Source organism: Crotalus tigris, unplaced genomic scaffold (assembly GCF_016545835.1).
Source record: "Crotalus tigris isolate CLP2741 ecotype Arizona unplaced genomic scaffold, ASM1654583v1 scf7180000024472.5447098, whole genome shotgun sequence".
NCBI lineage: Eukaryota > Metazoa > Chordata > Lepidosauria > Squamata > Viperidae > Crotalus > Crotalus tigris.
In genome coordinates this window covers 2,769,992-2,795,839 of record NW_024100643.1, presented here as the reverse complement: position 1 = coordinate 2,795,839, position 25,848 = coordinate 2,769,992, and the positions used below count along the sequence as shown (strand labels likewise).

At 35.6% G+C, this 25,848-nt stretch overlaps 1 protein-coding gene across 5 annotated transcripts in view; it reads left to right on the top strand.

Moving 5' to 3' along the window:
* The first annotated feature begins 7,740 nt into the window (after window positions 1-7,740).
* Window positions 7,741-25,848, top strand: part of SKAP1 (src kinase associated phosphoprotein 1) — a 502,470-nt gene continuing 484,362 nt past the window's right edge. For all 5 annotated transcript variants that reach the window (XR_005555500.1, XM_039333275.1, XM_039333273.1 and 2 more), the window contains exons 1-2: window positions 7,741-7,901; window positions 14,979-15,081. Coding sequence is in view for 4 of the 5 variants with exons in the window: in XM_039333275.1 (XP_039189209.1) it covers window positions 7,850-7,901; window positions 14,979-15,081 (155 nt within the window). In the remaining variant the exon portion in view is untranslated. The remainder of the gene's footprint in view (window positions 7,902-14,978; window positions 15,082-25,848) is intronic.

Genomic DNA, 25,848 nt, shown 5'->3' with positions numbered 1-25,848 from the left:
TATCCATGACTTGTTGGCTTTCCAGAGATATCTCACTAGCTACTGAGAAAACAAGAAGCTGGATTAAATAGTATGAGTGTTCCAATATTCTTAATTTTAGTATTCCTTGGACATGTAATCACCTCCCTCTTATTTCTATGTGCCAACATAATCAACATTGCAGTATTGAGTTTGTAGGTAGGAATTTGCTCTGTCTATGCATCTGTGATGTTCTCAAATTAATTGCTTGATTGACATAATTTATTTAAAAATATTTTAATTCTTACTTTTCACTTAAGAACTTTAAAAAAAACAAAAAAAATATAGAGAAATATGCTTTCTGCATATATTTCTGTTGAAAATCAGGGGAAAGAAGATATCTCTGTAACTTTTTCCCTTCATTTAACTATTATTGTACTGGAAAGTCTAGTTTCCTGAGAGATGAACAAGATTTATTTTCTAAAATAAGTGCTGCCGGGGTTCACTTCAATTAAAAATATATCCTTTGCAGTGGAAACCACCTCACCTAATCCTAGATTATCTGGCACTTTACATTTACTCAAAGGCATCTATTTTCTTATGTTCTGAATGCTTTAGCCTTCTGAGAAAGCCAAGATAACTGCTCCTTATTAGTTAACAGTTGTTGAAACCAAGAGAAAGTGAGGCATTGTGAAACCTCAAAATGAATGGAGATAACAAATCTCTCAGTGTGAATTCAAGCTGGATTCTACTGAAAAGAAAATTGGACAAATTGCTCACCATCATTTCTATAGAGTATGACACCTTAATGCCCAGATCTAAATGGTGTCCAATATAGCATTAAAAATAATTACAAACTAAACCTTGTTACCTTTTAATGATCCTTCCCCTCAGATGGATAGTGTGAGATGAATTGCTGGAAATTTGCCTAATGGCATTAGATATTCTTTCTTCTGTGCAGGTATATACAAAATTATCATTTTACTACTGTTTGCTACTGAACTTTTCTATATCTTCCCTTAATTGTATTAAATCTGGATTAATTATCAGAGCTCTTTTTGGAAAGAAAAAAAAGAGAAACCTGCAGCTTGGTGCTACAGTTTAACCTTGTCACACTTAGTTGTTAACCTTTTCAAAAAGCCTGGAAGAAAGCAGACATGCCAAGATTTGGATGTAGTTTGGACAAAAGAGGTGGGAGAATACATTTGAGCATTTAGATATCCTTCCAGTTTACAACAAAGGATAAGTTGAACAGAGGTGCATAGCTCCCCTAACAGGTCCTGGATCTCAGCTACATAGAATACACCTCATAGCATCAGGTTTTGCAGCAAAGTCTCCTGATCTGTTGATGCCAAAGTATTGCCTGACTTTTGATTATGTTTTTTTTAACCTTGCTGCACTTTCAACTCTCTTCAAGTGTTTCCTCCCTCTCCTGAGTTTAGTTTCCATAGTTACCCCCAATCACATTTTCTGCATTTGCTGGAGAAAATTGGATTTCAAAATCAAGAGGAGGCTTCAAAGGAATGTGTCTGTTTAACAGGCTATCACTGAAGAGAAAGCCTGGCTGTTGAACTCCAAGGAGCTTGAGCAAATAAGGTAGAGGCCTTATCATAGCATATTTGGGCAGCCTGGCATCTCAGGAAAATAACATATTGATGAGATACGGCAGTGATGTAGGAGGATTTGCCAGTCACTACCAACAACCAGGGGATTTCTTTCTTTCTTTTGGTTCCAATTGGTCTCTGATAATGGTTAATTTCTAAAATGACAAGCACCAGATCTTCAAGCCTATAAGTGATATGCTATAACTTAAAAACACTGTCTCTAAAAGTGAGGGCTTCTTGTGACGACAAAATAAGGAAAGAATATTTTGCATATGCAAAGATAATACCAATTTTCAACTATTAAGACTAAGGTCTGATGGTGCAAAAAGTCTTGACTGGGGAAAAAAAAATAACATCTCCCATCTTTTGTGCTAAAGAAGTAATCATAAACTTCATTTGCTTCCTCATTAAAAAGTATTCCTCTTTGTACTGTTGTTATGGCAAATGATTTATACACAATGGTTATAGTTGTGTAACGTGTGTTTAAACATTTGAGATTTGGAATGAGGGTGGGTGGGTAGTCTTGGTAATTGGGTTATTACTTTGCATCAACTGCCTGCTGCAGGTACTGCTGCTGTTGGCTCACAGGTAAGCCGTTCTTGCATATTTATATATGACCAAGTTCACATATAGTGTGATTTGTTGAAAAAAATAGGGGGATTGTAGAAGCCCCCATAGATTTGTTAAAAACAGATCAGGCTAAAGGAGTTATATTGCTCTCTTTAACAAGATAACTAAATTAGAAAATAAAGGGAATGCTATGAATGTAGTATATTTAGATTTTATTTGCTAAAGTAGACTACAGCCTCCTTCTGGAACTGGAATATGGGATAAATCATACCATAGCCATAGGGATTTATAATTGGCTGAATAACCATAACTAACATATGATCCTTAGTGAATCTATATCCATTTGGAAAGGATAGAAAGTACTAGGGTACTCTTTAACATCTACAAAAGTGACAATAAAAGAATAGAAGGAATGACATAAAGTTGAGAAGTTTCTTAATATCTCAGAGGACAAGTCACGATTCAAAAGAATTTTGATATTGATAATTGGGATCTATCCAACAAGAAGTTGTTCAACGGTAAAATTCTGCACTTAGACAGGAAAAAAATGGATGCACAGGAAAAGATAGGCACTACATGGTTTAGCAGTAGTACTAGAAAGAAGGATCTGGGTGTCTTGATAATTCACATATAAAGCATGAAGCAGTAATGTGCTACAACTGTTAAAGACGCCAAAGCTTCTTTGGGTCATATCAAAGTATGAAGTACATGAAGCAATAGTACTGCTATTTGCTGCACTGGTCAGATCAAACTGAAATACTGTGTCCAGTGCTGGTCACCAATATACAAAAAGGACACTGAGGAACTCGAAAGAATGTGGAGAAGAACACCAAAGATGATTAACGACATGGAGGCTAAATCCTATGAAGAATGGCTGAAGAAATTTAGCAGACTAAGAGGACACATGATAGCAGTCTTCCAATACATGAAGGGATATTATCAGGAAGAGATTCTGAATCCAGAGCATCTGAGGATAAGACAAGAAACAATGGATGGAAACTTTATAGTAAGAGATCCAAATGTGAAATAAGGAAGAATTTCCTGACTGTGAGAGTTATTAAGCAATGCAACAGCTTGCCTCCTGAAATTATGGATGCGTTATCACTGATGGTTTTCAAGGGAAGATTGGATAGCTATTTGAGATGGTGTGAGGAAAACTGTACTGTGCTGTCTTGGACTAGATAACAACCTTTCAGCCTTATGATTTATAACTGAAACCTGGTCCATGTGGTATGCTAAGATGATGATGATAGTATCCATTCAATAGTGTCCAGTTCTTGGAGGTTTTATGGACCATCTTTCTTTACATTTTCTGATCCTGTATGACTTCTATCACTTGTTGTATGGTCTGCTCAGTGTTAGCTTTGATGGTGTCTAGCCACCATGTTTTTTAGTGGCTTCGTTTCCTTTTACCACTGACTATTCTGAGCATGACTGCCTTTTGCTATGAGTTTGAGCACATGACATGGCTGAAATAATTTTTGAGTGGAGTGTTGTGTCATCAGAATATCAAACATCACTGTTGTTTCTTCCTTGAATCTTTACTTTGATTTTTGATTCTTAAAGTTCTAGCTTTCTCATGATCATGATCTAACATAGATTTACAATATAGTCACAAGTACCACAACCTCCCTCTGAAACCGGCATGAACATCTAGTATTTCCTTTTAATTTCAGTTCCAGATATTATTGTACGATTTTAAGGAGAATCTTACTAGCCTGAAAGATAAAGACAATTGTGCAGTAACTGTAGCAATCCTAGGAGTTGACCTTTGTTAGCAATGGAATGAATACTGATAATTTCTTGTTCTGTGGCAATATATTTATTTCCTGTAGGCCTAAGCCCAAATTCGAGACAGTGAGATCCAATTGAGTCCTTTATTTTCTTATATCTAATAGTTTTATTAAACTAAAGATAGATGTACTAAATATATCCTGAGAGATTCTACTTTGAACCTCTTCTCTTCCCCCATCCAACTTAGGGCAGCGCAGTTCCTTGATCTGAATTGCTTCCTGGGAAAGCTCTGAATTGGCAAAATGCTCTTCTCTCTGTGCTCAGGTGCACATTCCATTATGTTTCCCATTTTTTCTGGCATAACCCTCTAATGATTATGGGTGGTACAGGCCTCAGCAATTCTATGGGGATGGTATCAACAGCTGTGGCCTTGTTATTTGTCAGTTGGCTCATTCCTACACAATGATTTTCTGAAGGATGACTAGTTCTATTTTTGTTTCCCTTTCTTCATCATCCTGACGAGTCTAGGCCTCTTTGTTGCTGGCATACAGCTCTTCTGTATATTTTCACTGTCTGCTCACCATTACATCATATTTTCCTGCTTCACTACTACCTTTTAGCTAATAATATAGACATAATTCATGGAAGAGCTACAACGTCTAGGCCATAGAAACTTGGATGATGGTAGCAAAGAATGTGAATTTTTGGCACGATTTGGTGCCATCTGTTAATCACTTGGAGTTTTGCAATACATATTAATAGTCTTAGGTTTATGTAATTTACATATTGTGTGATTTATCAATTTGTTTGTAAGTCATTGTGTAAACCTAACCAATTATGATATAGCATCCATTAATGTCATAATAGAAACCTGAGTAGGTAATATGAAAGCATCAACATGTGCTATGTGAACCTGCAAAACTGGTGAAGCTACTTCCTCTTGTGATTAGTTTATCATGATAGCCATTTTGTGAATGGCAACCATTTTATGATCCAGTACATGCTTTTAACTTTCCAAATGTGCTCCGGCTCCAAAATAGTTGTTTACATGTTGCTTTATGGGTTAGTGCTATGTGTAAATATGGCCATTGTGTCTTACTGAATAAATGAATATTAAAAGAAACAGTGATGTGTGAAACAACCCACAAAGTTAAAAGGGATATACAAAGAGAAAATTAAATGCATAAAGAACAACAGTTCATGCATGAAATATAACAAAGAGAAGCTTGTTTATACCAAAGCCACAGATGAAAAATTAGCAGATTACTAATTTCTAAATAATATGGTGACAGAATTTAAAAATGCTCAAAACTATTGAATTTTATCAATAAAATAAATATTTTCTAAGCTAATGAAGAAGAATTTTCTTTACTTTATATAAGCTACAGTTTTTATAGATACACAGGCTTGAAGTTTGTACAAGTTTCCTCAGAATAATATTTTTTAAGAAAAAGTATTGCCATCCAGCAATACTTTCATAAACCCACTTCCTTTTTCTTTTTCTTTTAAACTCAAAAACAACCCAAAACAAAGCTTTTCAAAAACCGAGTTACTCTTGGTTCATTGCAGCTGCTCATTTTAAAATATAGAATCTCTATTCTATTTATATTCACACTTACCTAGCAATAAGTCTTGTGGAATACATGCTTTTCAGTGAAATATATTGCTTTGCTAAACTTATTTGCTGCTGCCGCCCTTAGTCTATTTAAATCTAAAAATGTAGACTGCAAAGACTAAAAATTCTATTCAAATCCAATGTTAAAAGCTTTGAGCATGTGTTACAAAGACACTTTCAAGATCAGAGATATTTAACTTCACAGGAAGTCTGATACCAGAGATATTTGGAGCAAGTACAGATACATATAATTTATATTTAATCTATATTGTTCTTATAAATTAAAATATATTAGAAATTGGATATATATTCCAAGCAAGATAATTTAATTCAGAGGTCTCTAATCTTGGTAAATTTAAGACTTGTGGACTTCAACTCGCAGTATTCTTCCACTAGCTATGCTGGCTGGGGAATTCTGGGAGTTGAAGTCTCCCAGAAGTTGCCAAGGTGGCCTAGCTGACGTTAGTTGATCCAGGAAACTAAGCAGAGCTAGATCAATCAGAGCTCATTAATGCTTGGAAAAGAGGGTTACCAAAAAATCCCAAGATGGTAAATTAGATGGAGAAGTTGAAAAAACATCTCAGAACGAATTGCAAATATCTGGTACACCGATATTCAGAAAATGTTGAGTCTGACAGAAAACTCAACTCAAGGGAATCATCTATTTATTTATTTATTTTTAAAAGCTCATCTACTCTGAAAGACTGGATAAGTTACATCATTTCTAAGAAATGTTGAATTTTATATTTTTACCCTTTTTAAAAAGTACTTAAACACTACCACTACCACCATGTGTTGGTTATTTTTGTATTAGATTACTTGGTGGATCTGTTAGAGCAGGGATGTCAAACTGCCAGCCCGTGGGCCAGTTGCATCATGTGGAGGCCACGCCCACCCCAGCTCCACTAATACGAAGTTACGATACGTCGCAACATGTCACATGATGTGGTGAGTTTGACACTCGTGTGTTAGAGCAGGGCTTTTCAAACTTTTCACCCATTGTACCACTTTTAGGATATGGCAATATCCAAGTACCACCAGTCACCTAGCAAGGTGTCAAAAACTTGATGACCCCCCCCCCCAAAAGGAAAAAAATGATAAAGTACAGGTAGTCCTCAACTTACAACAGTTTGCTTAATGACTGTTCGAAGTTACAATGGCATTGAAAAAAGTGCCCCCCAAGCCACAGCTGAGCAAGACACCTGCCTGCCCATCCGGCAGTGCTCTTCCTCCTGTCTGAGGTTTTCATTGTTGTGAGCATATCTGTTGGGGATTGGCAGCAGAGGTGGGGTGGGGGGTGTTTGGTTTTTATTCCACCCATCTGCTGGGTGGTTGCAGCAGGTTTTGATCACTTCACATGACCCTGGGACACTGTGACCATCATAAATATGAATCAGTTGCCAAGCATCTGAATGTAAATCACAAGACCCTGGAGATGCTGCAATATTCCAGGCGATTGGTGCTTCTTCAGGGCTCAGCAGAAGTGCCAGGATCAGCACTGAGCTCCAACTGGAGCCTGGCGTTGACCCTGGTGCTTCCGCTGAGCCCTGACAGCCCTGCAGCTCCAGCCATCTCTTGCTCAGGCTTATGCAGTGCTGTCACCGGTTCAGCTCATTCCCCCCCACTACCACTTTTCTAGGATGGTCGCGTACCACCTGCCAGGTGCCAATGTACCACGGGTGGTACGGGTACCACTGGTTGAAAAGCCCTGTGTTAGAGAATCTCTCCAGAAGAACCAATGGGATTATTTAGCCAAGGGAACAGGAAATATTCAGTTGCTGTTCTTGCAGGAGAATTACCCTATTGCATGAATGTTGGATTTCTGGCTCTAATAAACAAGTTTAAATTGATAATATTTAGGAAATATCCTGGATGTTAGGGTTTAATGCTAAAAATTAATACTATACATCCAAACAAACATGCATTTAAAAGCGGCCTTTCTAAGAAAGCTGGCCCCTTTATGGTATCCTATGGAAACTTCTCTGGGCCCAACTTCTGTGAAAATGGATGCAGCATTCCTTGCGCATGCTAGAGACACCAAAAAAACATATCCTTCCTATCGTTTTAAGTTAAATCAAGGCAACATGGTTTGGATTACAATGATAAGGAAGGAGGAAATGCTTTCCCCAAACAATTGAATTACAGCTGCATTTCTAACTCTCACAGGTGCCTGCTCAGCCTTTTCTGTTAGAGAAGGAGGGACTTGCAATTGTAAAGGAGACAAATAGGCCCTTCCCTTTCTTTGTACAGTTTGCTGAATCTCCTTGCTTCCTTTTTCCTTCAGCAACTGTTAATACTACAAGAAGCAATAAATCCTAGCAGATTTTGTTTTGGTTCATTTGGTTTTTTTATTCTAGATTTGTTCCTAATGAAAGCTGCAGCTGATATCCTTCCTCAGGACGTCCAGAAGCTCTTTGGAGGTAACTATAAAGTTCCTTTCATTAACTAGGCATTTCGTCTATAGCTCAGATATTTTGTGAGGGAAATAAAGGTCAAAAGATGGTGTCTTTACTTAAAAAAACTTGAATACAATTCCCCCCTTGCTACATAATGTGGATTGTATATTATCTTATTTTTAACCATTAATTATTGAGGTATTGGTAGATTCAATTGTTATCTCATGAAACGGTACCTCATGATTGTCTTTTGGGAAAGCTGATTTTGCAGCAGAAACACCAACTTAAAATTGCAGCTTGATAAATAGGATCTCATATTTGAATGATGGATATTACAAAAATTGAACTTGGGCATGAGTAAGTTCATGTTGTAGTGGAAAAGTCTTTGACTACTATTATGTGCCTACTCAGTGAAGGCTTACTGGTGGAGGGCAACATTTGTATTTGTTTCTTGCAATGCTTTAAACCAGATTAAGAAAAATAGCTTTTTCAAACAGAAAATGCTTTTGTTCTGTCAAACAGGGCATATAGCAATTTTAGTACTTCATGAGCTTTTTGTGCTTCCTTTAAAATTTCTTCTATTATGAAAAATCTACCCAATTCCTATGTTCTCTATTTCCAATTTCTAATATTTCTTAACCTTACTTATTGTAAGACAGTGAAAATAACTGTTAAACTTACGACCATTGAATGATTATTTTAAAACCAATAATTTATCTCTGCCTTTTAATGGATTATTGTAATCAATTTAAATAAAGAGACAAATTGTGGAACACCTCTGTCCCCGGGTTTATGAAGTGGCAAAAGAAAGGTAAAGGTTTAGAAAAATGACTATTATTGTTAAATATAAATTAAAATCATTAACATTTTCTTTCATACCTTTCTGTGGTAATACATGGATTAAAGTTTGTCTTCACTGGTTTATCAGTTAAAGTTTTAATGTTGCATTGGAGCTAAACTATAGATTAGAGCTGCAGTCTGATACTGTACATTTGATCAACGTGCTGGCAACTAGGTCACCCCAAACCCTAAGATTACAACAATAGTCTGTATCAGTAAATTGCTTATTTTCAGGGCCATGTTTTTTTTTGCAGGATTTTAAATTAAAAGTTTAAACATGAAAAATATTTTGTGGGATAGATAACCTATATTGAAAAAAGGAAACATCCCCTTCTTGGAAAACTGGCCCCAAATTTTTGGTGTTTTGGTAATGTTACTTAATCTCTTCAACTTTTCTTGTGGCTTTCACGGACCTACAGATAATTCATGACTTGCAACCATTCATTTAATAGTGGTTCAAAATTATGATGTCCATGGAAAAGGTGACTTTTCACCTGTGTTCTCATTTATTATTGTCACATCAACCTTGTGGTCACATGATCACAATTTGGATGCTTGGCAACTGACGTGTTTAAAACCAGTGCAGCATCCTGCAGTCACCTGATTGAGATTTGTGATCTTTGGTAAGCTGGATTTGCTTAATAATCACATTATACACTTAACAATTGTGGTGATTTGCTTAACAACCTCCAGAATAACAAATTGATTGCAATAGCAATCAGGTCTGACTCAACTTATAGCTGTCCCAATTTACAATGGAAAATCTGGTCCCAACTGTGGTCATAAGTCAGGAATGGCAAACTCACAATGTCATGTGAGGTGTCATGACATATTGCAACTTTTTTCCATTGTCAGCAATGGGGTGGGTGCGGTTTTGCCATGACGCATCCGTACTGTGGGCCGGCAGTTTGACACCCCTGTCATAAGTCAAGACTATCTGTACTGATTTTGTTTTTTTAAATGTGATCTATCTTGCTATATATGCTTCTTGGGAGTTGATTCAATCAATGCCAACATATTTGAATTTGAGATAAATAGGACTTTTTCTTATGGCCACATTAACATGCATTCCTTCAATCCTTGGGTTGACAGAAAAGTGTGCTGACATATATTCCTTTCTCAACTGCCCATCTAAGAATATTTAATATTGTAAACCACCTAGAGTTACCCTGTAGTAAGATGGGCAGCCAATAAATTTGATAAATAAATAAATAAGAATGAAAAAAGGCTAGTGTTCTTCCTTCAGCAGAACCAGTGCATTTTTTTTTTTTTTTGCAAATTGAAACCTTTTCAGAGACTTCCACTGAGCTCAGTGAGATCAAGGTAGCAAATTGCTATATATTGGAGATTGTTAGCAGAGTCCCTCATAAGTTCATTATTGGATACTTTGCAGCTTGACTGCAATTGGGTAATCATTTGCTGTTTCACCTCCAAAACCAGAATGATTTGACCCAATCTTATAAATGGATTTCAGTCTGGGATATAGTTGAGATATCATGAAAACTGATTTAATGCAGCCATGTGGTCTAGTAGACTCGAGGCCCTGCAACAAATCCAGACGTCTACTTTAGTCCCAAATCAAGCCAACAATATCATCACAGGTCCAGACGAGTACGTAAATGGGTTGGGATGGCAGATGCCATCATCTACTAACATGCATTTCTACAGGATATATAAGACAATTTTACTCAAAAGAATTAATGGACCCAAGTTCATATCAGGACACATCAGGACTCGAAATAAGGACAAAGTGGTATCGGGGCATTTGAACCTCCCTGGTCAATCTCTTGTAGATTTTAAAGTGATCCTTTTGGAAAAATGAGATTTTAACTGCACCATTAAAAGAAAAGTTGCTGAACTCACATACATTAAAGCGTTTAATTTAGGCTATCTGAAAATGTTTCAACAAATAATGGGTTTTTAACTGAGCAGGTAACATATCTGCTTCACATATAACCTTTATCTGCATAATCAACCTGTCTCCATTTCTTTTTCCCAGCCCTTCCCAATTTAAATTAGTCAAGCCACTACCATGTATCTGATAACTTTAGTAACATTTATTATTTGGAAAAAGTGTTACCAGACTCATTCAGAGAAAAGGAAGGGTCTCTGTATCCTAAGTGTGTCCTATTATTTTCTCCTATATAAGTTCCCTACATAAATTCATATAAAAACAATAACAAAGCATTTTCATTTGTTGTGTGTGTATTTAAATGCTGCGATAGATTTAATATTAACATCTAATATTACAAAAATTGCAGAATATATGTATTTTTTTAATTGATAAAATAATAAAACTGCATATTTTGGTCATCGATGAATATATGACAAAAAAGTGTACAATCATGCCATTAATGGTAACTTATGATTACAATTTTTGAAAAGAGTATTGTATTCATTTAGAAAAAAGAGACTGAAGCCTATAAAAGTATTTGAGAAGTTACAAGATTAATTAAGATTAAAGATATAACTAAGGAATGTTATATAGTGTATAATAATGTAATATCCTGTGGTCTAAATACAAAAAGAACTAAAAGAAGTTATAGCAATATAAATAGTACTATATAACCATGAATTAAAGATAACAGAGCAGATATAAGCTACATAGGTCTGATTACTTCTAACAATCACTTCTACACAAATTTTGCATACTGTTGCATAAAACAGCAACATAACGTGTTAGAAATATAATTAGAAAGTGATACGGTGACATAACATTGGCCTGTATAGTCAGGCAATTTATAAGTAATAGAAAAAGATGAATACTGCAAGTATTTCTGTAAAATAAACAATATAGGAGGATATGCTGGATGGTTTCAATTTTTGCAAGGTGCAGTTGTTTAAAAAGTGAGGGTATATATTATGGTGTAACACTGCTTATTCGTTTTTGTTTCTTGATCTTTCTAAGCCAAGCCTGATTTAGGGTTGATAAACTTCTAGTCTGACAATTTTTCTAAGCTGCCCTTTGCACCATCAGAAAAAGAAAGAAAGAAAGAAAGAAAGAAAGAAAGAAAGAAAGAAAGAAAGAAAGAAAGAAAGAAAGAAAGAAAGAAAGAAAAGTGAGGAATGGTTTCATCTAATTTTTGAGAATAGAAGGTTGGTGACCTTGACCATCTAGCTGTTCATCAAACCAGACAAATCTAATCTTCTAAAATATGCTTAACACAAATAGAACAGTTTCATCAATAGACCTCAACTATTGCTATGTATATTATCATCTATCCATCTAAGAATTTTAATTGTAATAGTGAAATATAGTAAAAACTAATAGAATAGAATAAAAAGTGCAAGAAAAAAGAAAAAAATAAAGTAAATATAATAAAGCGAAATATATAAAGTAGTGACTTTAGTCAACTCTAGAATCCCATTTCTGAAATCATGAAATTGCTTATCTTTGCTTAAAAACCTAAACAAACTCTATTTCCGAAGAAAAGCTATTGCTTTTTTTCTAATTCATTCCAAAATTGTAAGTTTCAATATTTCAATTTTATCTGGATCCTTAGTCTATATGTAATTTTATAATATCAAAATGATGCAGATGATAGTATATTTATTGATTTCTGAAGAAGGAATTTGTTACACAAAGTCTTAGAGAAGATGTAACATATAGTTCATTTTGCTACTAGTCTTCTGAATGCTAGCCAGTTTTACAAATATACTTTTTGAAGGAAATAGTGTCTTTAATTCAGTGTCTTTAATTTATAAATATATATTTCTCCCCATTCCCTTTTTTAAAAAAAATTATGTTCAAGTAAGAATTAAACAATAATTTTAGAATGCTATCCTACAATCTGTTTGCAATGCTAGCATATATTTACAGAATATTTAAAGTTAAAAAAATATCTCTGGGTATGTGCAGAATTGTACATACAACTGATGAGCAGGTTTCTAGAAATTAATAGCAGTGCCACTTAGTCTCTTCTGATGCTTACACCTGGCTCCATGGTATTGATTTAATTTTTTTGTCCTCCTCTCATTTGTGTACCTATTTAAATTAGTTTTGAATTGTTTATTTAATTGGGATAATTATGTTTTTTTCTTGTTGTGTATTTTCTATGGCAGGAAAGCTTGTACATACAACTGATGTTGGATTGCTGTTTCCACTATAGTGTTAACAAAAATTTTCTATTGGCTTATCCAGTGTTGCAAGGATTTAGTCAGAAAAGATTTTAAGAAGTTGCTTTTATAACTTGATCACAAATACTTGATCCCCATATGAGTGAGATGAATGCTGCATATGATTGTGGACATTCTTGTCGGTTTATATGTCCCAAAACTGAAACAAGAAACTAAAAACAGCTTTTAAAGAGATTTTTAGCTCAAATTTAAGTTTCAACATTTTGAGCTCTGGTTTAGAAACCCTTTTTTTTCTTACTGAATTATCTTCCCCATCTGAACATGTGGTCTTCTTTTCCTTTTTAAAATGGAGGATGTGATACTGTCAACTCATTTCATTTTGCTTTTTAATGTTCAGTGCTTTATTGTTTTGAGCTGACATTTCTCGTAAACAGCTCATTTTCGGCACCTGCCACCTTTCCTTTAGTTTAGATTATTTTCTTGTTAGCTGACTCTTTTTAATTGAAGTCTTCAGATCTTCTTCTAAAGAAGGAGTCTTCGTTTCCTGACAAGTAGAGCAGGCTATGAATGGAGATTAATTGCATGTCATGCTCTCCTATTATCAAACTTGCTGCATCTTTTACAACCCAGAAAGTCTCTAGGCTTTCCAATAGTGAAGGCACATTTTATTAATATAAGCTAGAAAAACAGGCTGCAATGTCAACTACCATGTCTTTCTTATATGACATCAGAAGTAATCATATTGTTTAGAAAACATAGATCAGAAATATACAAGTTGGATTGTCAAGTCTCTGTCTACACATAGAGATGTTCATTTGTAGTAGGTGTGTGTTACTTCACATCATCAGAAATTAATTTATAAAGAATAATTACTAAGCTTTGAGACTGCATGGAAAATTACTTCCTAATCTTGGCAGGTATGAGGGGACAAGCTGTGTTTATTCAGTATTGATAGAAATTTATTTAGTATACATACTTAATACTATTTTTAGTATGTTAGGTTTTAGCTCTAATGTCCTCTGGCTAACAATAAACTAGGGCTAACTGAAATGCAGTTTTAAACTGGCAAATGTCCAAAGGACATTTTTCATTGGATTTTGAAATGTGAAGTTCTATGTGTTTCCAACTTTATATTTTGTAATTAGATAATTAGATAATAGCTAATTTATTCTTTTTACAAGTTTTTCTAACCCTTCCTTCCCCATCCTAACATTTAAAAAATGTGTTTGAATAAGACATACCGATCTAGGTTGGGCATGGCTGCTTTTGTCTTTCTTATTTTTCTCCTTGTCTTGGCATCTGAACTTGTTTGCTTGTTTCTGGATATTTTATAAGATCACAGATGTGTAATAAAATAAAATACAGTAATTCAATTTTTGACTGTTTACATAACACTCTTACTGATCTACTCTGAAATTTTGTGTCCAGGCTCCTATCACATTTCCTATGAACATGGCTGATATCTGTGGAAATGTGAGAAGAAAGTTGGGTATTGGAGAAATTTGCAGAATTGATCGACATTTTTACTGCAGTGCACCCTATTGTTGATCTAATATAGCACAGGGATTAAAATTAATTATGTACCTTTGGCTTATTTATTAGTATAATTATGCATTGACAAAAAGTCTAGATGTACCAAGGAATAGGCCATGTCATCCCTTTATATCTACATTTCGTGGTGCAAAACAATTATATAGAATAATATATGATCATATGTGATGAAATAGCTCAAATAGCAATCTCGTATCCAGGAAATAAAATAACTGAAAAAAAAGTTTCTACTTTTTTCCCCCTTTGGGAATGTTCTTTTTTTTATGTAATTGATAAAATAATTCAAGAAATGTTGAATTTTGTAGCCTTTATAAATCATAACAAACCAGATCCCTTCCTCTGTCTACACACATACAATGTTTGTCTATTTCTGTTTTTCTAACTTGCCTTATTTTAGTTGGAGGTGATCTTATTCTGTGCATATTAGAAATACCGTTACCATTTATTAATAGATTTTAGCTTTGTTATTTTTTACTGTTATTGTTTATGAATACACACTCATCTTTAATTTATTTTATATGAGTTAGGTTATGTTTATTTGTCCTCAGTTTAATAATTTTCAGTGTATTCTTTACTTTTCTGAATAAAGTCTAATTATTTTTTCTCCCTTCTTTGCAAACCTTTTTCCAATAGAAGTTGAAGATTATCTGGAAAACTTACAAAGTGAGAACCTTAGTGCTAGAGCACGGATACAGAGAGATGAAATTCTATTTGATATTGAACAACTTAAAGAGAGGTGTGTATAACTGCATGTAATTCTCATGAGAGCAATTTCTGTGAGGGAAGAGGACATTGTATTTACTGTTTTCACAATTATTTCTGGCAAGTTCATTAATCCACTCTCTTGTGTGTGTCTGACATATCCAAAAAAGATTGCTTCCATTGAAAGTATACAACAATCCAGTGCTAACAATCTGATTGCCTTTTTCTATAAGTCTTTTGTGTTTTCCCAACCTATAGAGCCAAACTAGTATGACCAACTATATGACCAATATATAACATGACCATATGGCTGTGTGAGGAATGTAGAATCCTCTCCCCAACTGAATTTTAATTTCCTGAAGTCTGCCTCCTCAATGCTTTCTTTTCAAGCAGTGTTTAATACTGAGAGTGTGCTTGCATGAGAGAATTGTATTTGGATGAGAGAAAACTTAGAAATCCATCCTTATATATGTTTTTTATGATTACTGTATAGTAAATCCATACTTAAATGTATTAATCTCCTATGTTCAGAAATACTTTGGCTTTTAAGATAGAAAAAAAGTAGGTAAGTTTGCTGTCTTCAAGATACTTATGATTTCAACTTCCGCTATGTAGTTTGCATGGCAATGATAAGAAACTTGTAGTTCATAACAAACGATGGTAATAAAATGTCTTCCTTTGTTATAGAGCAGCGGTTCTCAACCTATGGGTCGCAACCCCATTTGGGGTCGATCGACCATTTTTCAGGGGTCGCCAAAGGCGGCGATCCGCCATTTTCTCCCCTCCGGGGGCGCCGCCGCGCATGCACGCTGCACATGGCGCCGGCGCCACACATGCGTGCCACGCATGGGGGCGCTGCCCCCATGCGCACCGCACCACGCATGCGCATAACGTTTGTGTGACGGGGGTCGCCGTCACACAAACGTTGAGAACCGCTGCTATAGAGCAAATATGGGAAATTCACTCCTCAAATGAGTGAATACTGCATACTGTATGCCCCAGTTTTATTTTTATTTGTGTTTCTTAGAACATCTCCCACTGAAGTCATGCAGTTGAAATTGGATGGTAGAGTTTATCACTTTATATGCTTGGTAATATTCTTAAAACACCTTTCTTCCAAAAACCTCTGGTTTGCCACTTCTGGGTTACAGATTTTTTTGGGGAGTGATAGGATTCTAACATAAGTCTTTAGTTTGCATTTATTTATGTTCTTTCAGGAGTTCCTAGAGTTTAACTAGGAATTATAAGTTGATAGTTTTATATATTTTCCCATAATTTAGTAGGACATATCAATCTCAATATGCTTTTGTGCTCTATAGTGTAAGAAATTAAGTGTTCAAGAATATTGTGAATGTGCTATTTATTTCAAAGCACTAGGACTTTGAAGAGTTTTGTTGATAAAACTATTGACAATACCAGGATTTCGTAAGTCGTTAGTTGACAAATTGTGGAATGACTAGTGCAATGATGGTGAACCTTTTAGAGACCGAGTGCCCCAAAACTGGCCCCGCCCCTGTTCTACCCCTTGCCCTGCCCCCGCTCCACCCCCCATCCCCACCCCCCCTGCCCACAGGACTACTCACTGCCTCCAGGGCCCGCTGCAGATCGCCCAGGCAGCCCAGCAGTGCTATGGCGGCCACACCCTCTGCCCGCCCCCTGCAGCATCAACTGTGCTGCTCCATGTTGGCCACCCTCAGGGGTGACTCTCCTTTAGGGGGGCTGCTGGAGAGGACGGGGTCACAAGGGGAGGCAAGGCTGGGACAATGGCACGTGTGCCCACAGAGAGGGCTCTGAGTGCCACTTCTGGACCCGTGTCATAGGTTCACCACTACTGGACTAATGGAAGCTTAAAAAAAATGCCACAAGGAAGTTATTTAAAATTTAAATATTTAATAAATATTTAAATATTTAAAAAGCTCAGATTTGGAGCAATGTTTACATTCAAAGTATCTACAAAGTGAATTTTATAGCAGCTCTGTATTTCAAGAATGTCTGATGTAGATAGAATTGTGGAATAAGTAAAAAAAATGTGCAGCCATAGAAATAATACAAATTAAGAATCCTTGCTTATTTTTGTCATTTTCTCTACTTGTCTTAAGCAGAAAGTCAAATTTATGCATAGTAGAAAAATAAATTTTCATTTCAACCACTGTTAATTACTTATGCTATCACTTGGGTCATATACTGTGTTTACTCTTTTTTTGAATGTATTTCTTATTTGTTACAGTGCACAGTTTGTCTTTACACAGCATATTATAACTGCATTCAATTTTATAGTAGGAATGCAGCCAAAATAACAGTGTTAATATATTGGTTGCTAGACTATTGGCATTAGTGAATAATTAATGAGATAGGCCACTGAAGTTTTTTAGTGGCTGCAAGAGCATTCTGAAATAATTTGAAGAAGCTTTCATTGGCAAATGGAAGTCTAATTTAGTGACAATTCCCCCCCCCCAAAATTTCTTCAATCACACATATCTCTTCAGGGCTGTAAAGGTTTTTCTTGGCAAGATTTTTCAGAGGTGGTTTACCATTGCCTTCTTTCTAGGGCTGAGAGAAAGTGACCGGCCCATGGTCACCCAGTTGCCTTTGTGCCTTAGGCAGGACTAGGTCTCCCAGTTTCTAGCCAAACTGGCTCTAATTCTCATTAACACAATGGTAAAATATGGGCTACACAATACAGCTGTTAGATTAACTCAATTAGCTGAATGATTGAACCCAGTTAGTATAGTATTCGTTAATAGTGCCACATCAGCTTGGATAGTAATGTCAAAATGAATACCACGGATTTTATGCTGGGCCCTTTGTTTTTCAACACTTTTATTAATGACTTGGTTGAAGGAATTGCATCAAATATGCACATGACACAAAATTATACCAGCTTGAATAGTTGGCTGAAATAAACTTGTGGAAATTTCATAGGGATAAATGTAAAGGCCTAAATCTAGCTACCATGAGGATAAGTTCAGAGGAGAGCTCCCAGGATACTTGCTGGACCTAGAACCAAATTCAGTGCAAAATGGTGATCGTTGTGTCCTGAGCCTGCAAATTTAGGCTCGGGACGTTGCAAGGGTCCCAGGCTTTGCAGAAGCTGCCCGGGACCAGACTGAGTGGCGCCGGCCTTGTGCGCATGCGCAAGGCACGAAAAGTGCCTGACTATGTTGCCATTGTGTCTGGGGTTTTGGACGTATAAAAAGAGGCCTGTGTGCCTTTGCTCGTTGTTGGAGTTCTGGCTGGAAAACAAAATAAAGAGTTATTCAAGGAAAGATGTGTCTTCATCATTCACTATTAATGCAAGGACTTAACAGTGATAGTACTAACTATTTTTAATCTTCAGAGGAGAAGATAGAGGGGAATATGCGAAGTACTTTTCAAGTATCTAAAGGAGTGTCATGCAGGAGGGAATGATCTTCTTTTCAGATGTTCTAGAACAGGGCATTTCAATTGGTGGTACGCGTACCACCTGGCATGTGGCAGGTGGTATGCGACCCTCCTAGACAAGTGTAGCGGGGGACGGGAATGAGATGAAGCAACACAAGCCTAAGTGAGAGGCAGCTGGAGCTGCAGGACTGTCAGGGCTCAGCAGAAGCCCCAGGAGCACCACAGGAATCCAGCTGATTGGTGCTTCCTGAGCTGGAGGGGAACTGAAGAGAAAAGGAAGGGGGAGGAGAGGAGAGGCTATAAAAGGAGGTGGTTTTGATGGGAAAGAGAATGGAGAAGAAGCTGTGGAAGGAGAGCTCAGCAGGCAGGGAGGAATAAGAGACAAGGAAGAAGAAGCTGTTGCTGCAAGAAAAGGTCCCCTGGTTTGTTTTGTCTAGCCAGGAGAATGCAATCAGCGCTGATGAAATGAAAAGCTGGGAGACAAGCATGTCGGAAAGGAGGTTGGTTTATTTAGTTCTGGGTCAGCTGGTAGCTTGATTGGATTACCATAAGGAGTTTTGTACAGTTTTTTACAGCATTTTGTAATTCAGAGGCTTGGTTTATATGCTTTGGTTATTGGAATATTTTAGTCTGTTTCACAAAGGCTAGCAATGAGTCCAAAGTGTTGGCTTTCATAAGTTTTATCCCTATAAAGAAATGTAATTAGTTTTACACCCTTATCTTGAGTCTGTCTATGGCTTTTAACAAGTTTTCTTTGTAGGTAAACAGGTTTAATTTAAGGTTATCACTTTTTACAACATTGTGACACACCTGAAGCAGCTTAAAGAAAAAAAAAACCACAGAGTTTAGTGTTTCTTTATTTTGGGAGGCTTTTGTGAGCCTTTCTTGCTTTGCGCTTGATTCCTGTGTCCTTAGGGGTACAGTGAAGGGACTGGGGGGTGCATTCTGACTACACTATGGAAGGAGAGCTCAGAAGGGAGGGAGGAAGAAGAGAAGAGGGAGAGAGGAAGAACTAGCTGACCAGTCAGCTGGTAGTGGTGCATATTAATAAATATGGATACATTCATTAAACATTTGTCAGTGCAAAGGGAAAGTGATTCAGCAAAGGAATCGCACCAAAGAAATTAAAACCGGTACTTGTTTTCTTTTTTTCTACAGTTCGTAACATTTTATTAGATTATAGAATAAAATACAAAAATATAAAAGGAAATAGTAGGACACAGTGGGGAGGAAAAAGGGGGAAGAAGTGAGGGGGAGAAGAGAAAAAGAAAGGAAAAGGCATTGACTTCCGACTTCCTCTGTTATTTTTTTCATAATATTATAAACCAGCCATTTCTATAAAAACAAATGAATCTAATCAGTAAAACCCAAAATCCCCCCCCCTTTTTCAGTCATTAAGTTTTTGACATCTTGCTAAGCACTGGTGGTACTCAAATATTGTCATGTTCTAAAAGTGGTAATCTGTGAGAAGGTTGAAAAGCCCTGTTCCAGAAGGACAATCATCAATGGGTTGGCATTTTCTGTTAATCAATAGAATAGATTGCTTCAGGAAACTTTATCTCCCCACCCCACTGAGGTGCAGCAGTTACAAACTCATTATCTCTCTTTAACATTACAATAATCCCTTCAGTCTCTTATTTAATATTTTTTCAGTTGTAAAATCCAGAAATCATTATTTCATTTCTTCCATTTTCAAGCAAAAAGTCCATTAAAGATTTCCAGTTATTTTTATAAAAAATGTTTATTGTTTTGTCCTCAAACAAACAGATCAGTTTTGTCATCTCTGCTAGTTCTGCTATCTTCACAATCTATTCCTCCATTGATTCTTTCACTATTTCTCCATCTTTGTGCATATAATAATCTTGCTGCAGTTATCATATATAAAATAATTTTGTCAATGTCTTTTCTGACTATCCATAATCCCAATAAAAAGAGTTCTAGGATGTATAATCAGCTTGGTGATGCAGAGAGTGACAGATATAATTCTGGAGAAACTTTGTAGTTACAAAAACAAAATCATGCTTTAAGCTGGGAAAAGGAGGAAAGTACAAAAAAGAAATTCAAATTAACTCCCTCCTAACTTTATGAGATATAGAGGAAAGGAAGGGAACACACACAGGCTTTCGAGATTCTAATACTGGACTATATCCATAAGATCAAAGCTGAGGGTCTATTTCCTGATCTAGCTTACTTCATAGGGATGATAGGTATGAAGAACTTAGTGGATAGAAATATAGGAATCAGGCTTCTTCCATGTTAGAATGGAAGCCTTTTTTTATTATTAATTTTTTATTTTTTAAAACATACAATCATTTATAAAAATACAATAAAATTTTAAAGTAGAAACCCCCCCTTACCCTACCTCCCACCCCCAACCCCCCTCCCTTCACTCCCCAGAGCAGAATACAGGGTTAATAATAAGAAAAAATTATAATAATTAAGAAAAAAGAAAAAAAAGAGAAGAAAAAAAATATCATAATTAACCTTTAACTCCATAACCTATAAAACAATTCTCTATAATATTTAATATTCACTCATAAAATAAATAAAACTTTTTAATTCCATACTTTTTCTGAATATAATCTATCCACCTTCCCCATACAGTAATATATCTTTCTTGTGTATGATCCTTTAAATAAGCAGAAATTTTTGCCATTTCTGCAAAAGTAGATACTTTAAATATCCATTCTTCTAAAGTAGGCAAGGAATCTTTCTTCCAATATAAACCTACTAGTAACCTTGCTGCAGTTAATAAATTCAACATCAAAGTAGTTTCTTTTTCATTTAAGTCAACAAAAATACCAAGTAAAAATAGTTGAGGTGTAAACTTTATCTTTTTTCTAAAAATCTTTTGAATGTTCCACCAAATCATAATCCAAAAAGCCTTTACTTTTTTACAATTCCACCAAATATGAAAGTATGTCGCATCATTATTGCCACATCTCCAACATTTGGGCTGTATGTTGGAATACATACAAGATAATTTTTTAGGATCTAAATGCCATCTATAAAACATTTTATAAAAATTTTCTCTCAAATTTTGAGCTTGTGTAAATTTAACATTTCTTATCCAAATTGTCTCCCATAAATCCAATGAGATCGGCTCCTGTATATTCTGAGCCCATTTAATCATACAGTCTTTAACCAATTCTGTTTCCGAATCTAACTCTAATAAAACATTGTATATTCTTTTTATATGAGCCGGACTTTGGTTTTTAATCTGAATGACCAATTGTCTATCTTCTAGTGTTATTCCCTCTTTCTTGTCTACAGTCCATCTATCCATTATTTGTAAATATTGAAACCATGACTGTAGAATATTTTGCTGCCTTAATACGTCTAGGGATTTCAAATGCCAATTCGAACCAGAGCAAATTAACAATTCTTTATACGAGATTTTGTCAAAATTTGTCCCCTTAGAAGTTCCCTCAATTGCATGTCTGGGAATCCCCCAGATAGGTATTTTATAATTTAATCTATAATAATACTTCTTCCAAACATGAAGTAAGGCATTCCTCAAAATATGGGATTTAAAAGTCCGATCAACTTTCTTATTAAAAATTAAATATGCATGCCAACCATATATTAAATCCCAACTTTCCAGAAAAAGAATATCCATATTTGTTAAATTAAGCCAATCACTTAACCAAGTTAGGGCGGCTGCATCATAATATAATTTCAAATTAGGTGCCTTAAGTCCCCCTCTTTCTCGAGCATCCTGTAATATCTTAAATTTAACCCTTGGTTTCTTCCCGGCCCATATAAAATTATTGATACCCTTTTGCCATTCCTCCAAATTTGCCTCTTTTTTAAGAATAGGTATCATCTGAAACAAAAAAAGAAACTTTGGTAGAACATTCATTTTTACAGCTGAAATTCTCCCCAACAATGACAATTGCAATTTTTTCCAATCTCTTAAATCCTTTTGGACTTTTGCCCATAGTGGTTCATAATTGTTCTTATACAATTTTCCATTTGAAGCAGTTAGATATACTCCCAAATATTTAACCTTTTTTACCATCTGAAAACCTGTGGCTTTAATCAAACTTTCCCTTTCTTTAACTGACATATTCTTAGATAATATCTTAGTCTTATAATTATTAACTTTAAAACCAGAAACATTCCCATACTGTGTTATAAGTTCTAATAAACCATCAATCGCCTGATTCGGCTGTTCCAAAATTAAAACCAAATCATCCGCAAATGCCCGCAATTTATACTCATTTTTCCTTATCTTTACACCCTTAATTAACTTTGATTCCTGAATCTTAATCAATAAAATTTCCAATGTTAAAACAAATAACAATGGGGATAATGGACATCCTTGCCTTGTCCCTTTTTGAATATTAAAATTCTCAGTCAATCCCCCATTTACAACAATTTGTGCAGATTGCTGCTGATATATAGCTTTAAGTGCATGTAAAAAATTATCCCCAAAATTCATTTTCTCTACCAAAGAAAATAAAAATTGCCAGTCCAATTGATCAAAAGCTTTTTCAGCGTCCAAAAAGATAAAAGCCACAGGAATCTGATTATTCTTATCCAAGTACTCAATTAAATTAATAATTTGTCTAACATTATGTTTCATATATCTCCCTGTTATGAATCCTGCTTGATCACTATGAATCAAGTCTTTCATAACCTGCATTAGTCTATTAGCCAAAATTTTTGTAAAGATCTTATAATCAACATTCAATAATGAAATTGGCCTATAATTCTTAGGCTCTGTAAGATCCTGATCTTCCTTCGGAATCAGTGATATAAAGGCTCTTTTCCAAGAAGGAGGAACTTGCATACCCAACAAAATACTATTAAAAAGTTCCTTTAATGGCTCTATCATTTCTTCAGATAAGATCTTATAATACCTAGAAGTCAGTCCATCTGTTCCAGGAGACTTTCCAACCTTTAACTGCTTAATAGCTAAACCAATTTCCTCCACAGTAATTGAACTATTCATCCCATTTTGTTGTTCCTCTGAAAGTCTAGGAAAATGTACTGATTGTAAATATTTATCTATATCCAAACCCCTTATATTATCACTTGAATATAATTTTGTGTAAAAGTCCAAAAAGCTTTTTCTAATCAAATCTTGCTGAAAAACCTCAGTACCTTTATATTTTACTTTCTCTGTGATTCTAGCTTTCTGTTTCTTTCGTAACTGATAACCAACCACTTCCCAGGCTTATTCGCATTGCGAAAAGTATTATGTCTCATATACGACAGATTGGTAGCCACCTGATCTGCCATCAACATGTTAAATTGTTCCTTAAGCATCTTTATGGATACCTTTAAATTATTATCAGTAGGGTTAAGAACCAACTCTTGTTCTTTTAATTTAATCTCTTCTTCTATTTCTCTACGTCTTTGTAACCCTTTTTCCCTAAAAACTTTATTCAATTGAATCAGGATTCCACTCATATATGCTTTACAAGCGTCCCACACCATAGACATCGATGTTCCCTTATTCATATTTATAATAAAAAGTCCTTTAAATGTTCTTTACACTTTTGTACGAACTCCTCCCGATTAAATAAGTTCTCATTCAGTCTCCAAGATCTTCTATTCCCATCTTCCGAATATAACTCCATCCACACAGGACTATGATCTGACAATGTTCTGGGAAAAATTTTCACCTTCCTCACTCTAGGGAGGAAGTCACTAGTAATAAAAAAAATCAATCCTTGAAAATGACTGGTGTCTATCAGAATAAAAAGTAAAGTCTCTGTCACTTGTATTCCTTTCTCGCCAAATATCAATAAGCTCCAGTTCTTCCTTTAAATCAAAGAACTTTTTGAATAAAAGTTTTAGAGGAACTTCTATTATCTATGGTTGGGTCTAGAACCCCATTCCAGTCACCCATCAAAATTACCGATTTATAATCCAACTGAGATATCTTGCCATGCAGCAACTTATAAAATTGTTTCTGTTGTTGATTGGGAGCATATAGTCCAACAATAAGAACCTTTCGGCCTTGTAATAATAATTCCACAAAAAGATATCTTCCTTCAGAGTCAGCCTCAATTAGTTTAGCTGAAAAAGTTTTCTTCACATAAATTACCACTCCCCCTTTTTTCCCAGGGGCTGGAGCAGTAAAATGTGAGCCCAGACGGGAATTCATCAAGAATTTAGAATCCTTTAAAGTTATATGAGTCTCCTGCAAACATATCAAATCATTATTATGTTGTTTCAAATAATGGAATATCTTTCTTCGTTTTTGTGGCACATTTAAGCCATTAACATTCCAGGTCAGGAACCTGACCATCTCCACCGGCCTGGAGCCTCTGGAGCATAGCCTGCAAATCTGCTGTCGAAGATCTTTTTGGTCTTGCCCCTCCCACAGGCTCTGTAGCAACCAAACTTTCACCACTCTTCTGCAACTGCTCTTTTTCTTTACGTTTATGGGCAGCTCGTGTCATCCTTTGCTCTTTTATGTCAGAATTCGGTGCAGCTTGTTCCATAACCATCATTGATGAGGCTCCTGCCATAAGAGACTCTTCCGTCATCCTTATTTGTGGAGGTGGTGACAATCTTGCTTTTAAGATAGACTGATAAAAATCTCTTGCTTTGGAAACAGTAGTTAATCTGTGACGTATCCCTTCATAATTTACTATTATTCCTCTTGGAATCTCCCATCTGAACTGAATTTGACGATGTTTTAGCTCATCAGACAAGAAAGTAAAATCTTTTCTGGCTCTTAAAATTTTTGGAGGTATCTCTTTTAAAATTATCACATCTTGATCAGCAATTTGAAACTTTTGTTTGTAAAAAGCCTGTATAATTTCATTACGGATAGATCTTCTGGAAAAATAAATAACCACATCTCTTGGTAGATTTCTCTGTCTAGCAACCCGTGAATTAACTCTAAAAATTTTTTCTATCTCCTTCTCAATTATTTCAGGCCGCCAGCCAATATTAGGAGCAATATCTTTCACAATAAGCATCTTTAAGTCCTCCAGGAGAGTTCTCTCTCAGGCCTCTGATACGCAATGCGTGTTCCATTTCCCTATATTTTGAAATGATTTGTTCATCCTGTGTAATTTCTATCTTGTTCTCTACCTCCTGCATTCTAAATTCCATCCTTGATGCATTTTCAGTAATCTTTTCCATCTGGTCATCAATCCTCTCTATGTGCAGGGCTAAGCCCTGAAAGGCCAGAAGGATATGGTCTCTTACTTGTTTGTTCTTTTTCTCCAATAATTCTTCTGTATTAGCCCTCTCTGCAATTATAAGATCTTTTACCTCCTCCTTAATATCCAAGGCATGCTGTTTTAAAGCATCTTGTAAATCATTAAGAGAAATTGCAGGAGGAGGAGGAGAAGGTGGAGGTGATTTTGGTTTCTGAGATGCAGGCTGAGGCATTGGAGAAGAAATAGGAACCTTAGGGGCGGGAGGCAGACATTTTGAAGCCATTTTCTAAAGT